General features: G+C 40.1%; 1 protein-coding gene across 1 annotated transcript in view; it reads left to right on the top strand.

The window, feature by feature from the left end:
* Positions 1-398: 398 nt before the first annotated feature.
* The window catches only part of LOC104406531 (centrosomal protein of 112 kDa-like), a gene marked incomplete at both ends in the record, with an annotated part of 43564 nt that continues 28605 nt past the window's right edge, over positions 399-15357 (top strand). Inside the window, 2 exons of the mRNA XM_010015532.1 lie at positions 399-461; positions 4537-4686. Of these exons, the coding sequence (XP_010013834.1) occupies positions 399-461; positions 4537-4686 (213 nt within the window). The remainder of the gene's footprint in view (positions 462-4536; positions 4687-15357) is intronic.

Here is a 15357-nt window from a genome sequence, read left to right as displayed (position 1 = left end):
CATGTATGTCCCTGTGCCTGGGACTTTCTCCTTCCCTCTTCCCTGCATTCAGAAACAAAGTCACCCCAATAAACTCCTGTGTGTGTTGCCTCCTGCCACACACACACACTCACTCACTCTCTTTTTTTTTTTAATCTGCAGAAGTCTTTATGTTTTTCTAATAATTGGCAGCAGAGGTACAATTTCTCCCCTCTTTCAAGTGATGAATAGTTGGCCTGAGATCAAAGACAAGCCCTCGCGGTTTTTTGGCTGCCACAAAAGGGCGTTGGAGTTGGCGCGGGTCCCAGCCGCTCCGCGATAGGCATGTGGATGAGGTGCCAAGCGGAGGGGTCGGTGGCAAAGTGTCTGTACACGTTCTTCGTCTGAGCTAATCTGCTTGCCTTTTGTGTGTGTTTCAGGCAAACTGCCGGCTGAAGCAGGCTGAGAAGGAGTACAGTCAGAAGCTGGCTAAATCCTCGCAGGTAGGTAGCGAGAAGACAGGAACCTCAGGTGAATGCGTTTGATTTGGAAACTTGATGAAAAGTGTAATTATTTCTGCTCTGTTGATGATAAAGACAAGCCACAATCATTCCCAATCCACTGTGTGTCTTACAGATTTTAACCTTTCAAATAACACAGAGCATTAAAGCTGACTATAAAATATGGGTGGTGGTTTTTTGAGTTCTAAATTTTATAGAATCAGGGAATGATTTGGGTTGGAAGGGACCATAAAGCTCATCCAGTTCCAAGCCTCTGCCAGGGGCAGGGACACCTTCCACTAGAGCAGGTTGCTCCAAGCCCCTGTGTCCAACCTGGCCTTGAACACTGCCAGGGATGGGGCAGCCACAGCTCCTCTGGGCACCCTGTGCCAGCGCCTCAGCACCCTCACAGGGAAGAGCTTCTGCCTCAGAGCTCATCTCAGTGTCCCCTCTGTCAGGTTCAAGCCATTCCCCTTGTCCTGTCCCTACAGGCCCTTGTCCAAAGCCCCTCTCCAGCTTTCTTGTAGATCCTGTAGGCACTGGAGCTGCTCTAAGGTCTTCCCGGAGTTTTCGTTTCTCCAGGGTGAACAAAGCTCTCTCAGCCTGTCTTCACAGGAGAGGTGTTCCAACCACCTACTTTTTCATCTCCTGAGCACTCAAGAGGTCTGAATCCTCCCTCAGTCAGTGGGAAGGTGAGGTGCCATGTGAACCAGCTCATCTTGTAAAATCGGGAACATTCAAACAACCAGGACTTGCATTTCATGTTACAAGGTGGTGGTTGCCAGCACAGCCGATGGCAGGACGGCGTTCCCAATTCTGCCATCTCCACGTACATCATTGCTCCTAGGCCCTTCAGCATTTCTGCCCAAAATAGCACTTTGAAGAGTGTCAGGGTCCTGAAAGCAAACTGGGTTTGACATGAGTTGTTGTTCTTCAGAGTAGCCCTTTGAACATGGAAGATGAAAATGTGTGTTGAATTTACATATATACTTAAAAATGATAAGACAGGATGATTTTTAAATATTCCAGCTTTCAGTTTGATTGACAGGTAATACTGAAGTGTGAAAACTGATGGAGATGCAACCAGAAGTTAAGCTTTTAATAATAAGAAAATTGCCACGAGGTTTTATGTGGAGGTGTCATTCTTCTCATTCCTCCCAACCACAGCAGAACGCCTGCACTTGCAAAGTGTGTTTTCAGCAATAGTAATAATAGTCTAATAATACTCTTTAAAAATCAATAAAATCACTGCAAAGAATGGCTGAGAGGCCTCTGACCTAGGCAGAAGTGATCAGTGAGACAATAACAAGAAACTATAAACTTTACTGGTTTATCAACACTTGCTAAAACACAAGACTTAAGTTTTTTGGCTACTTCTGAGTCTCTGTAGCACTTGTCCAAATTGTGACTTTAGTTGTTTCACCGAAGTTCATTGGATTATTGCTTTTTCACACTACATTTTTTTCACTGCATTTATCAGAATCATCAGTAAATAAGTTTTTCCATTATACTTCTAAAACCGAATTTGTATTTTCTGCACATAGAGAGATTGTGGAGTCTCCATCCTTGGAGATACTCAAAACCTGACTGAGCAACCAGCTCTGGTGACACTTTTGCCCTTACCAGTTCCATGATTCTGTGATACATTGGAGAGGATGCTCTCCTAAATGCCTTTTAATAATTTGTTGAAAGCCTTATTTAGAAAGAAAGAGAGGAAACCCAACACCTCCCCTCATTTGTTTATCTTGCCACCTGAATAGCAGTAAAATGATTCAGCTCAAAAAGTAACATTTAATGCATGCCAGACCTGAAGGAAGAGATCCCTTTCATTGCTGATTCTATTTTACCTCTTGTCATTGTCATTTTCATGCTGTTGTCATGCCTAGTGTGTGTAATCAGTCAGCCTCTCTGTGCCAGGCATAGTTTACTGTCAATACAAAATTGGGTCTTGGTCCATTTGTTAAAGACAGATGGAATAGAAGCATTTAATAATTTAAGCCTTTCTGCATGTTTTGAACAAGGGCTGAGGGAAATTGCTGTAATTGTTACAGTGGCAACACCTAGGTGCCATGGTGCAAGGTAGTAACTATTTAACCTCAATATCATAATGAATTTTGTCAGACTAAAACGTTTTGGCCTGTAGAATAGTCTCAAAAGGAAAAACGTGGAGATTTTCTTTCTTTTCTTTAAGCTAGGCATTGCTGTAGCTAACACACTGTTCTCTTTATTGGGGAGAGATGGCCTCAATGGCCAAAACTGGCATCCCTCCTTTCGGTGGCAGACACAACACATACATCATGTGTCAGGGCTATTTGGCACAATAAAGGAGTTTCACCCTGATGTCTGAGTTTCTTTACTTTAGTGGGTTTGAATCAAACCCCTGAAGTTACTTGAACACAGGGGGTTTTGTAGCTCAGTATTAATAATAGGTCAATTGCAACTTTTCTTGTGGTCGTGTTGCTGACAACATCTGTCTAATCTTACTCTCTGTGGCCTCTTGGAACATTCACTTTTAACACCCACACAGAGGAGAGATTTCAAGAAATTTCCTCTGAAGTTTATACAAAGTAAACAGATATTTTTTTCCTCTGAAAAGCACTGCACAAAGGACATCTTTCTCCATCAATTCATGCTGAAATTCTCTCGCATGCATTGCAGAACTCCTGTGCGAGCCCCAGGTCTTAACCCAGTCAAAGCTTTAAATCTCAACTTTGTATTTTATTAAAGGGTTTGTTAGAGGTTTGCATGGCTTCAAGTTGTTATCTTAATATTTTATATGGTTTTATATGATCTGTATAAGTGGTTACACACCAAAAAAGCCAAATTTATGCAAAATGTGTCAGCTGAATGATGACCTAAATTGCAAAATCTGTGTTACTGCTTAATTTTTCTTAAAGAGTTACACCTACCCAGATAATCTCTAAACTTTGGCACGCTGATCTCATTAATAGCCTTGCTTTTAATTGATGTATTGTATTAGTTAATACATACTTGGTTTTAGAAAAGGAATGCAGAAATATCTATGTAGGTTTTACTCTGCGTTACTCTCTTAGGTTTTCAGGTAGTAAAACAGCGAATTAAGTTTTCAGTAGAGTCATAATCAGTCCTTTTTCCCTTCCTCAGTGATTTAATACCTTCATTTGTAGCATCTTTCTTATTATGTTAGTCATGTCCTAGTAGCAGTTTTTAAACACCTTTTTTTTTCCTAACTGTGGCCTTAATATATTTCAGTGTTTCTCTACCAAAGGGGAGGCCTTGCAAACACACAGGTCCAAGCACTCTGTAGTCCCTCCCTCAACTGCCCTGTGCTGAAGCGTTTTTAGAATGCGACTATATTATGCTGCTACAGCAGCTTAACCTTAAGCTTGCATATATACATTAAAGTCAGTGACTCTCCCATATGTTTAAGTGCTTTGCTGGGTGATGACGTGTCAGCATAAAATTCTGTAAATATGCCGAAAGGATCAGGTTTAGTTATGACTTTTCACAGTGATAAAAAAGGTGAAACAAGTACATTTCAATAAATCATGAGCGAATCATGTCAAAGATCTGGTTTAAGGGTCCTGGGCATTGAATCAGGTCCCCACTGTATTGCTAAGCAGAATATGCTCCTTTCAGCAGCTCCCAAATTTTCACTATCAAGTTTAAATTTCACTGCAGTATGTAAATGTGGGTGTTTTCCTTCTCTGCAGTGTCAAGTCTCAAGCTCTAAAGTACCCAAACACCACAACCACCATGTGAATTTGCACTGCTGGTTTCAGAGCAGTGGCAGCCTGGAAACATGCTCTGTTTTGAAGATCACAGATGTGCTTTGTTCTCATGAGTAAATATTTTGGAATGTCGTAGTGGAAAACTCTTCCAAATATTTTGTGTTCAGCAATTTTTGTCATTTGCAGCTTTACTCTATTCCTTTTCTCTGCTTGGAATTTCATGCTTGCTAGTGTGTCATATGTTAATTTAAACTATTTAGCTTGTGCAGCAGAGTTTGCCAGTGCCATGCTTGTACTGAGCAGCATAAAAACATGCAAAATACATGCCTTTTACTGAAGAGAGATTTAGCATGCTGTTTTCTTTTTAGATCATAGCTGAACTTAAGACAACCATTTCCTCTCTGACAGAGGAGAGCAGCCGGCAGCAGCTTGCCACAGAGCAGCGGCTCCAGGAAGTTGTACAAAAGTTTGAAGATAAGAAGCAGCAGCTGATTACAGATAATGACAGAGCAATCAAGGTAATCTGGGGATTTCAGTCACTGATGCTACTGGCTGTTTGAGTGTAATTAAAAGTTCTGCAGTGGGCAGATGAATGCAGGTATCGTTCCTGTTCACACAGCACACACTAATTCCATTCACTGGACCTCGACTTTGATGTATCTGATGACTCAGGCTCTCTTTCCTCTAGCTGATCATACGCCTGCATAAAACCTTTGGGTCTGGCGAGTCTAATCCATCCACTTCAGTCAGATACTTCAAACTTTCCTGTTCCCTTTCTTCTAATATTGACTCAGATATTTTAATGTATTTTCAGCACCTTTATATGAGTGCTTTTAGTACTTGGCAAAAAAAGGTGAAAATAGGAGAGCCCATAATATGGCACAGGCTTTAGCTTGGTTTTACAAGACTTTCCTAACTTTCACGTTTAAGGCTGCAATGAAAGAAAGCATGTTCTTAGGTTCCATTGAAAGCTGTGCAAAATCTGTGCTAGGTATGAATGGAATAAAGTATTTGTCATTTACAGCTTTTTTCCATTAGATTTTTACATATTTTGCATCAGAGTTGTGTTCTGTGGCCTTTGCCAAAGAAGCTTTAAGAGGCTATGGGTTCTGAGTATTTGGACTCTGCTTCTTCTTGCTTTGACATCTTGATTCAAAGTGACTGCAGAGAATCCCACCTGCAGAAGCAAGCAGAATCATTTTTAAACACTTTTCCTTTCAGACTAGTGAAGAGCAATGGAAAAAGTTGAAACTATGCAATCTGCTAGGGCTGACAACAAAAGCACTTCATTAGAAGTTGTATGGAAGAAGGAAATTTCTTTTTATTTTCTTAGCAAAGACATTTACTAGTACCAAACAAAGAATGATGTTGTAAAATCCAGAATCTCCTGGAAAAATGAACTGCTATAGTTATTCTAACTTTCTATGCTGAAAAGAAATGATGGAGTTTTTACATGTTGGAATCATGTGATGTTCAATTATGATGCAGTTAGTGTTGTGAATGATTTGCATAACGAAATTAGGTTGACATTTCTATCTCATCATCTGCAGAGTGTTCTTTTTCCTTTCTTTCATACATTGTTTAATGATTTTTTTTCCTTAAGGAAGATGTCTGCCTTTATTTGTGTGTTTGTTGAGGAAGTCATTTTTCTTTCTGATCATTCCTTAGTTTCCTCTGTCAAGGGTATAACCATCACAATGTTGGCTATAATCTGTTCTCCAAATTGAATCACCAGAGGTGGTTTTATTATCACTAGGCTTGCAAATAGAACATATTTTAATCGTATTATTTTGGGATACAGGTGAATTTTTGCCACTTGGGAATATGGTCTCTTTGTAGTTCTACACTTTTCCAGTAGCCATCTAGATACACAGAAACCCTGAGACAGGGGAATAGTCTTCAATATAGTCAGAAATGTTCTGTAACTCACGTTATCATGCAGGGTACCTTCTTGAGTTATATATTTGAAAAACATGGTTTAGGCCATTTACCAGCTTTTTTCTTAGCTCCTGGTCCAAATGCTGCTATGGAATTTACGGATTCACTTAAGCCAAGTTACGTTCAGTGGAAATAATTCAGCTGTTGGTAACAACAATTTTTGAACACTAAGGATTACAAGTTGTATGGAGTCCTTCTCCATACAAATCTGTGTTCTAAACTTAATTTTGATGTTATTGCTTCACAATGTAACGAAATACATAAAAACCACAGGGGAATTCTGCACAGGGTTTCTGAGCAGTGTCCCAGAGTCTTTAGCACTGGGGCTGCAATTATGTTTTGTTGGATTTGGTCAACTTGGGGACGTAGTTACAGGAACTGTTATCCTTGGAGTTCTTGAACTTTGCTTAGTATCACTACTGTTGTACTTCTAAAAAATATTCAAGTGAAACCACTGATTTAATGGAATTTATTGAAAGCCAAATACCCAAAGACAAAATTCTTAGGAAGGTAAACTGCTGTGTATACTTCTGGAAACAGAAAGAGGTGGTTTTAATAGTCAATCACTTTGTATTTTCAAGAACCACACATACTTCTAGATGAGCATGTGCAGAAATGCTTTGCTTTTTATTAGCTTGGGGCAAAAAACATTCATTTTGGTGGAAGCGGAGTCCTAGATGTGCTGGGGATGGGGAACGGCATCTATCCTAGCGCAAGCTGAAGACCTTACAGGGTGATTAAAGACGTTCTAAAACCAAAGTAACTCTTAATCTAGCATAAGCCTTTGAGTAGACTTGATATGGTAGAACCTATTAAAAAGACTATCATTAAAATACGGGCATTTGCTAAATATAACATTGATTTAAACTAACATTGAGGAACACATTGCAATTTCCTTTCTATGGTATTGAGTGACTTCCTGTAAGACCTTCCAATTATTGTTTCCTTTCAAAGGGAGAAATACACTTTTACAGAACCCAAGTAGCTCTCCAAGAAATTTTGGATGTCGTCAGTAAAGTGATATCCAGATGTGGATGCCGTAACACATGATTTTGATGTCAGTTCAATTTTCTGACTCACTTTGCTAGTTGGAGACTTCTACATTGTTATTTCACAGTTGTATCTAGCTCCTTAATGTTGATTATTTTTTAAAGTAGTGTCTTAAACATTAGTGAAAAAGAACAAAAGAAACCTTTAAGAACATTTTGCTGCTTTTGACAACCTAAAAACCCAATCTGAGCAACCCTTTTTGGTTTCGGATGGCTTCATTTTGGGTTAGTTTGAGGCAAATGCTTGGAGTACTTGGCATTCTGTATTACACTGTGATTTATCTGGCCTAAAGGCAAGTCAGACTTTGTGCTGTCAGAGTCATAAAATCAGGATAAAATTTTGGCTCGTTGCATTCCTTTCATGTGGGTTATAAGGTAACCAGTTTGAATGCCATGGAGTTGTGATGTCTAATAGCAAAGAGCTGAGCAGCAGTGGTCTGACACAGCACTGAGCAACTGATGGACTCCTGTCATTGCCTTTCCTCTGCTGTTGAGTTTGAGCCTGTTGAGATTACGACACCGCTGGCACAGAATAATCCCCAAAACACAGCTCACCCTTCAGTAGATATCTTTCCTTTGAACTTACCAGGACTTGTATTCTTTGGAGCGGAGTACAAGGACACTGGAATTGGCCTGGCATGGGGCAAATCCAGCAAAGCTCACCTGGTCTCTGTGCCATACCTTTCCTGTGATGTGCTTGCACTTCAAAGATCAGGAACCATTGGTTTAGACCATAGGATTAGCACAATTATATTAATGCCCTGCAGATGCTTGGAAAAGCTGCTTAAATTGCCACGTCTGTTAACCCATTTGTGATGCTTCAGACTGAGGTTTCAGAAGGCACCCTCCAGTCAGGGTTTGGGTGCTGAATTCCTCCAAATGCAGTGCAGGAGCTACGCTGGTCGTTGAGGTGTAATATAAACTTATTAAGGTTAAATTTAAGAGTGTTCTGGCATCCCAGTAGCAATCTAGCCGCAACAACCTGGAGCTGGACAAAAATGGTCAGAGCATTTACCTGACCATGCTGCTGCTTTGGGCAGTGGTTGCTGGCTGGACTTGGCACCAGCATAAGGCTGATTGAATTGTAGAGATACCTTGAGGTTGTTTATGAAATCCCAGCCTTAGGATTTTTATTTATTTTTATGAAATCCCTTTGGATGCTGGGATTTAAAGTGCAAAACAGTTCCTGGGGTTGGAACTGCAAAACATGTTCAGAGCATTTTAATGTAGAACTTGATGGCCAAGTGGGGACTCCACATCAAAAAGTAGATTCTGGAAAGAAATGGATGATGGAGAGCATGCAGTGACAAACCCACAACAGAAAAGGGAGAAAATGATGCTTTTTTGCCAAAGGAACCACATTTGTTGTTTGGCTTTCATTCCAGATCCCAGGATTCTGTTATATCCCCCGAATTAACACCAAAATTTCATTAGCAAAGCATGGTTTGAAGATGACATATTTCAACACTTTGTGTGTCAGCCAGCTTCTGATCAGACTAATTCTGTTAATAAATAAGACTTAAAAGATTTCTAGGAAAGAATGTCATATAATAATGTTCTGCTTTATGTGAACAATTTTGAAACAGTTGGTTTTCTTTGTCATGTTTAAAAATGTTGAGAGGGGAGAAAAAAATCAGAAGTGTATTTTATAGCCAGAGCAGAACAAAGGAGAAAACTTCTGGTTTTAAGTTGTCTGGGCCTATGTGTGCATTGGGTGTTCTCAACATTATCATGTATTGTTAGATGCTGCTGTATGTTGGAGCAAAAAGGTAATTTCCTCTGTGCAAAGGTTGGACTGGAGGTTTTAGCGACACAGTGAGATTTCTTGATGTGACTATAACAAAATCCTTACCCTGCTGTAGTTGTGCTTGGATCAGTCCTTGTGTGGGGTCTCTCTTTCCTTTTATTCTGGAATACTATTTCCATAGGGGAGTTTACTGATATCCCTCTATTTTGGCATGTCATAAAGAGAGCACGTGGTGACTTGGGCTTGCTGCTTTTAGCACCCATCTGCCACCCAGCCCACCTCTCTGGTCTGCCCATGTCCTGCTGTGCCAGGGCCACATGCCTGGCCATGTGTCCTTCTTGTTTGGTTTGCATTATCCTCCTCCCTTCATGTTTGGTTCCTGCTAAAAGTAAAACAAATTATTTTAAACCTTGGGATGTTTTAAAGCATTCAGAACATTTCTTTAAGGGCACCTCATATCTTTGTTTCCTGAAAGTAGTTGTCAAAATATACTGATGGTATTTACAAACGTCTCTAAAATGCAGTGAAAAAGCTAAGTTTGTGTGTAGTTATATTTCATTATTAACCATGTTTATTAGCAAATTCCATTAGTAATTACAAATAATATTTTGTATTAAAAGAACAAGCATGTTAGAGCTATGGGAACATTAACTAAGTGACTATAGTCCTGCAGAAGTATTTAGTCTATTGTTCTCAAAATACCTTTTGGAACACCACCATTATACTCTGCAATAGCCAGTGTTGGGTTTAGTAAGAACTAAATAATCTTAATTTGTTGGGTTTGGGGGCCAAACAGTAACAAAACTCTGCAGTGCTGTTTGGTTGGAGTGTTTCTGGAGGTGAGATCAGCCAGTGTTAAAGCCGTGTCTAACAAGGACACTTGCAGTCTTGTTAGACCCTTTTGATGAAGCTGGGCAGGTTCAGTGCTTTACCTGGTTGGAAATGCTGCTGACAAGTTCCCAAGGCATGGCAAGTGAAGGGGGAACAGTTTACATGTTCAGAATTTTCTCTGTATTTCAATCAGAAAGACTGTAATGGTTACTTGGAAGGCGATGACCATGTGTAATTGATAGCACTGAGGACATTCATTAGGGGAAAAAGCCCTGAAAGCTTTAGTGTAAGCTAAAAATTAAAATCTAAAATGCAGGGTAAAGTGAAGACATACGTTATGTCAGGGACGTTTTGTTAAGTGAGTCTTGACTTGCTCTCTTCTCCAGCATACGTTGATTCAGTAGGGTTAGCTGTTACGATCTAGGCTACTGTTGAATAGCTGCACAATAGATTTTTGTCAATAAGACCCACATAATTTATAAGCTTTTTTTAATATTTTACTGTATTTTTTTATTTTAACTTGGCTGAAGGTGAGGGGGTGTTTTTTTTAGCTAACAGTGAAAAGGAGGTCAGCATTTCACTGTTGAAGCTGACACTGACTCATGTCTTACAAGACATCTGGTCAGAACATGCATTACTGTTTGTGATGGTTCAATGGCCACAGACATGCCGGATTCTGTCAGTCATTGAAGATCTTCAGAGCTGTGTGTGTCACACAGTCCTCCGGAGGGATCTCAAATCCATCTGATTGCCTTTGTGGCTAAACATTACCATGATAAACCATTTGGCATGGTGAAGTAAAGAGTTTTAAGGGACCATCTTGATGTTAAATACATGGAGTCATTTTCATGGATCTCTATTTCTTTGTCGCTGACTTTAGTCTATAATAATACTAATAACTCTGCAGTGCCTTTTATTAGTGGGGAATTACAAGGCACCAACATTTGTACCTTAGCATTATAAAGCAGGCATGAAGATTTACCAGGCAAATAACATTATCTTGCTCATAATTTGCTATATTCTGTTTGATCAGCAAAGGAAGTCATGTCTTCCAGAAAAATAGGTAAATGAAATGTGGTCTTTTCTGGTTTTACTTTCTCTTTTACATGGGGTCCAAACTCTGAGGCACCTGTTTTTCATGGTCTTTGTTTATATGAATACTAGTTTCACCCAAATTCTGTCTGTTAGAGAAATGAGGGTTTAGCCCCAAGCTTTTCAGCTGCGCTCATGCTCTGTCTCTTGATTCCATTATGTGGTTATCTTTCAAAAGCTCTATTGGCACATTCATTATAAATGATAATGATAATAGGCTGATTTCACAGTTCAGGTTAGATAAATACTGATCACAACTGAAATTTTGGGTTTAAAAAGCCCTCTCTCCCTTTTGAAAATCATCTCTCTCTGTTGCCACAGAAATTATTTCATTGTCTGCAGCATAGTACCTTCTCCTCAGAATTACAGGGTTTCAGATGTTTGGCCAATCAGGCAATCCAAGTGGCTGAGCATCTGTAAGTACTTTATAATATCTCTGACATGCTTTGTGAGACAAAGAATTGAGTCATCTTTCTTTTTCCTGCAGCAAGCCTTGCACTCTGGCATTTTTCTTGACTTTTCATGTCTCAACACATTGAAGAACTTACCATGGCCAACAGCAAAATCATACTTACAAGTTTTATAAAAGACTAGAACTAGTGCTTGCCTAGTCCTCTGAACTGCAGGCCAGATTTGTCTGGCGGGTTTTAGAGTTTGTATTTTCACTTTTTCCCACATTGTCTTTGTTGTCCTCAGTGTTTTGCTTTCCCTCCAGAAGGCACTTTGCTTCGTAACAAACTCTCAAGTCTTACACAGCTAAGCTATCAGTTTATTTTAATGAAGAGGACTACATTGATTTTGCACTGGAAAAATGGCGAAAAAGAATTCAAAAGAAGCCATAAAATTCACTGCTTTTAACTGACAAGACAGGAGTAATAACACTGAGCGGGGTCCAAAGTGATGCGAAAAGTACAGAGAAAACACTCTTAGTAGTAACTTTAAGTAATGCAGGCGTAAGCCTACGCAGCTAATAAATAAGGGCAGGCAATGTTTATAACTGTGATAGAAGAACATGAGAATTGCCTTTTTTAAGGCTGCTGTGATAGTTACAGTTTACTGTTGCATTTCAAAGGTGTTTTACTCTCCAAAGAGCACAGGGTCTTTTATGTGGAGGAGAAAGTGATGCTTAGAAAGGCAAAGCTGGGGAGATACCCTGGAGTTACGAGGCAGACTGCCTGGGAGGAAGAGCCTGTGCTCCAAAGTCTGGGACTTCACTGGAGAGGGGAAAGAAAAGATAAAGATAAAACCAAGTTTCTAATGTCCTCCAAACACAGGGCATCTGTACAACAGTCTGTGCATAGGACTGTGTACACTTTCCAAGGGTTGTTCTTTGTTCCAGTTCCAGTGAGTTCCTGGAACACAGCCTCCTTCCCTGCTCCTGGAACAGCCTTGACTGCAGGGCTTCTCCAGCCATGTAGGTGGAAACACAATATGTGCGAACTATATATTCAACCAACAAAAGATTGCTGGAGAAAATGACATCTTCAAAGCAAACCTTTCGTAGTCCACAAACGTTTATTACTCTGTAGTAAAGATTTTTAAAGCTTGGCACAGTAACACAAGTGCTGGGTTTGGCAAATAGAGATTTAGGGATGTGGACCTGGTCTACTTATCAACCTATATTTCCCTTACATATCTATCTTATGCCACCCCTCATCCCAAATAGCATCAGATTGCTCAAGCCTACACAATTTCCAGTATTTGTGTAAACCTTTTATTTGCAAAACTGTATGTTCTAATCTAGGTTGCTTTTGATTTTGTACTATTCATGGTGCTGGCTGCTCCAGGGCTATCAGCAGGAGAGAGTCACTGAGGATTTCAGCTTTATGCATTAAAATGCTCTTGCCAAACTGAGTGTTGACTTTAGAAATCTTCAGATTCCATTTAGAATTTTCGGCTGGCTCTCCTGCTTTCTGTGTAAGTGAAACTCAAGCAGATCAAATATCGGAGTGTTTTTTACAAAACGGCTGGCTAACACTTTTTGAATGGCAGATCACAGCAAAATAGAAATATCTTTGTTAAACTTCCCATTTTCATGATAGTTGGGCTTTTCTTAAGTGTAACAAGAGAAACCTGGTGAATCCAATAGCAGTGCAGGGTAACTAGCAATATTTAAAGGCAGGGTAGCAGTACAATCAAGTGGTCAGTAGCATTCTTAGTTTTTAGAAGACATTGCCTTTATTTTCTCTAATTAGAGTGGGTTTTTTTTTTGCATACAAAATGAAAATACCAATTGTTGCCTTAGCATTAAAAAAGGTTACTTACAAAGAGCTACTAAAGGAAAGCAGCCAAAACTGCCATATTCTGCCACTTTCTTGCATCAGTGAAGTTGAGAAGAAAGGAACTTCCCAAGTTCCAGTACTGTACTTGAAAAGGAAAAAAGTATGCAGTGACTTTTATCTGTGTATTCAGTAGATCAGATGGCAGACTCCCCCAGACAGCCTAGCAGGGGAGCAGCTTCTGCTTTTCTCAGTAAGCCCCAAGTGGTGTGAAGCAGCACCAAGTACAACATCAAAAGCTACAAATATGCATCGAGTGTAAAGTTTGGGGGTTTCAAAACCTCTGTCTAATTAGCACAACTTGTATATTGGTGAGTTCTAGCTCTGACTTTCTCACAGTTGCATGCTCAGCAGAAGTGGCTTTTCCATCGCACATCTTTGTGTAAGCAGTTAAACCTACTAATACTGTCACCAAACCTGACTCTTCGGATCCTTGGTACAACCCTATCCTGTTTCCTTCTAGCATCAATCGCCCCATTGTACCCAGCTAGAAAATGTGAGGTGTAGCTGTTAGCCAAATTTTTTGTGGAAGAACAAGATCATTTTAATTGACTGTTATTATCAGCCAGTTCTTGTGGTTTGACATGGATTCCAGATGAAGCAGTTCATCTGCTTGGAGAATGCGTAGGCACTAACATAAAATAACCTCAGTCAGTTTTCAGATGCCTCCATCCTAAGGGAAATGGGTTTGACTTGGCCTTCAGTGGAAATTTAGTGTACTGTTGGCAGCCAAATTAGCACTAGAGACCAGAAACAGAAACAATTCTATTCTTGTATCTCATGCTTTGCTCCTTTTCCCATCAAATCTGTATTGTAAACATTTTCCATTAGGCCCAGTGCACCTTGCTGCCGTGCAGTTCAAGGGCACCATCTCTGTGTTCCTTTAGTGCATGAGTACATAAGAAGGTGAAAAACTAGGTGAGTTGTATTGAAAATATCCATTCTTCTTTGAGCCTTTTGCACTTGGGTTCTGTGCTTAATGTGCACACTCCATCTTGCACTGGAGTTTAGGATGCCTTCCCGAGGAATGTTTGTTGTTGCTGATTCATGCACCATCTATACTGTGTTGATTCTTGTAATTGATGAACAGGATTTGATACAGTAAATATTTGTTTACCCTGGAAAACATGCATGAAGAAGACTGAGGACTTGAAGCTGAAGCTTATAGGGACTGGGAGCCTCAAGGCTGAAGCTTTTTCTTAAGCTTTTCTGTGCAGGCATCAAGAGTTCTGTATCTCTGGCCTCTTCAGAAAGTCTGAGATCCTCCAGTGAGGAGATTATTTTATGGAGCAAAAAGAGTTCTCCTGTTTTTGTCTTCAGGGGTCTGTCTATGAAATTTATTCTCAGGAAACTGAAGTAAGTGTTGCCTAAAGGATAAAATTTAGGACTCCAAATGAACTTCTTGGCAGCATCCCCTTCAAAAGTGCCAGATAACAGAGGACTGGAAGAGCAGTAAAGCAGAGATTAGTCAAGCACAACAAAAACCTTACTCCTCTGACACAACCACTTTTTAACTTCTTCTGTTACTAAAGCTGTCTCTGCTTATTTTTAGTTCAAGCTTTCACAGTACTGAAGTCAATAACTTCACTTAAGTCAATATGTTAATAATTATGAAACCAAATCCTTCAGCACTGATGCATGTTCATGGATGAATCTAATCTCTGATACAACACAGTTATCTGCAGTGTGGTGAAGGTGCCTGTTAGAACTGCCTTCACCAGCTTGGCCAGCCAACCAGGAGACCCAAAATTTGCACTTCTAATGTTAAATATTTCTCCTGGATTTGGCACCTGAAGAGAAGTATATCCTGAGTGAAAACCCCAGATTGCCAATTATGAAGAATTCATTAAGATCTGCTGAAGTTCAAAGCAAAAAGGCCAGTTCCTCGCAGGTCAGGGCAGCTCTTTTAATGGCTCCTGCTTTGCCTCCAGCAGCAGCTCATCTCCAGAACCTGTTTATTTTTCTGCCAGGCCTGTTGGCAGGTGAATAGAGTCACATCAGATCACCCCATGAGTATTTTTATGCTGGAAACCTATGCCCTGAATATGCCATTTTCCTGGCCCAGCATGACATGAGATCATGGGTTTCAAACCTGTCCATGTTGGCCTTAGAAGACAAAACATGCAGTGCACCATTCACTTCCCTTTTTGAGACCTGTGGTGAAGTCACAGCTCAGTTTTGCTCTGGGGTTTGCTCTCTTAAAGTTTAGACCATCACAAAGGATTAATGCTTGCCGTGTGGGGAGGAAGGAGA

This window comes from Nestor notabilis, unplaced genomic scaffold, assembly GCF_000696875.1.
Source record: "Nestor notabilis isolate BGI_N333 unplaced genomic scaffold, ASM69687v1 scaffold12625, whole genome shotgun sequence".
Lineage (NCBI taxonomy): Eukaryota > Metazoa > Chordata > Aves > Psittaciformes > Psittacidae > Nestor > Nestor notabilis.
Note: the sequence above shows the minus strand (reverse complement) of the source record. Positions and strands in the feature narration are given on the sequence as shown.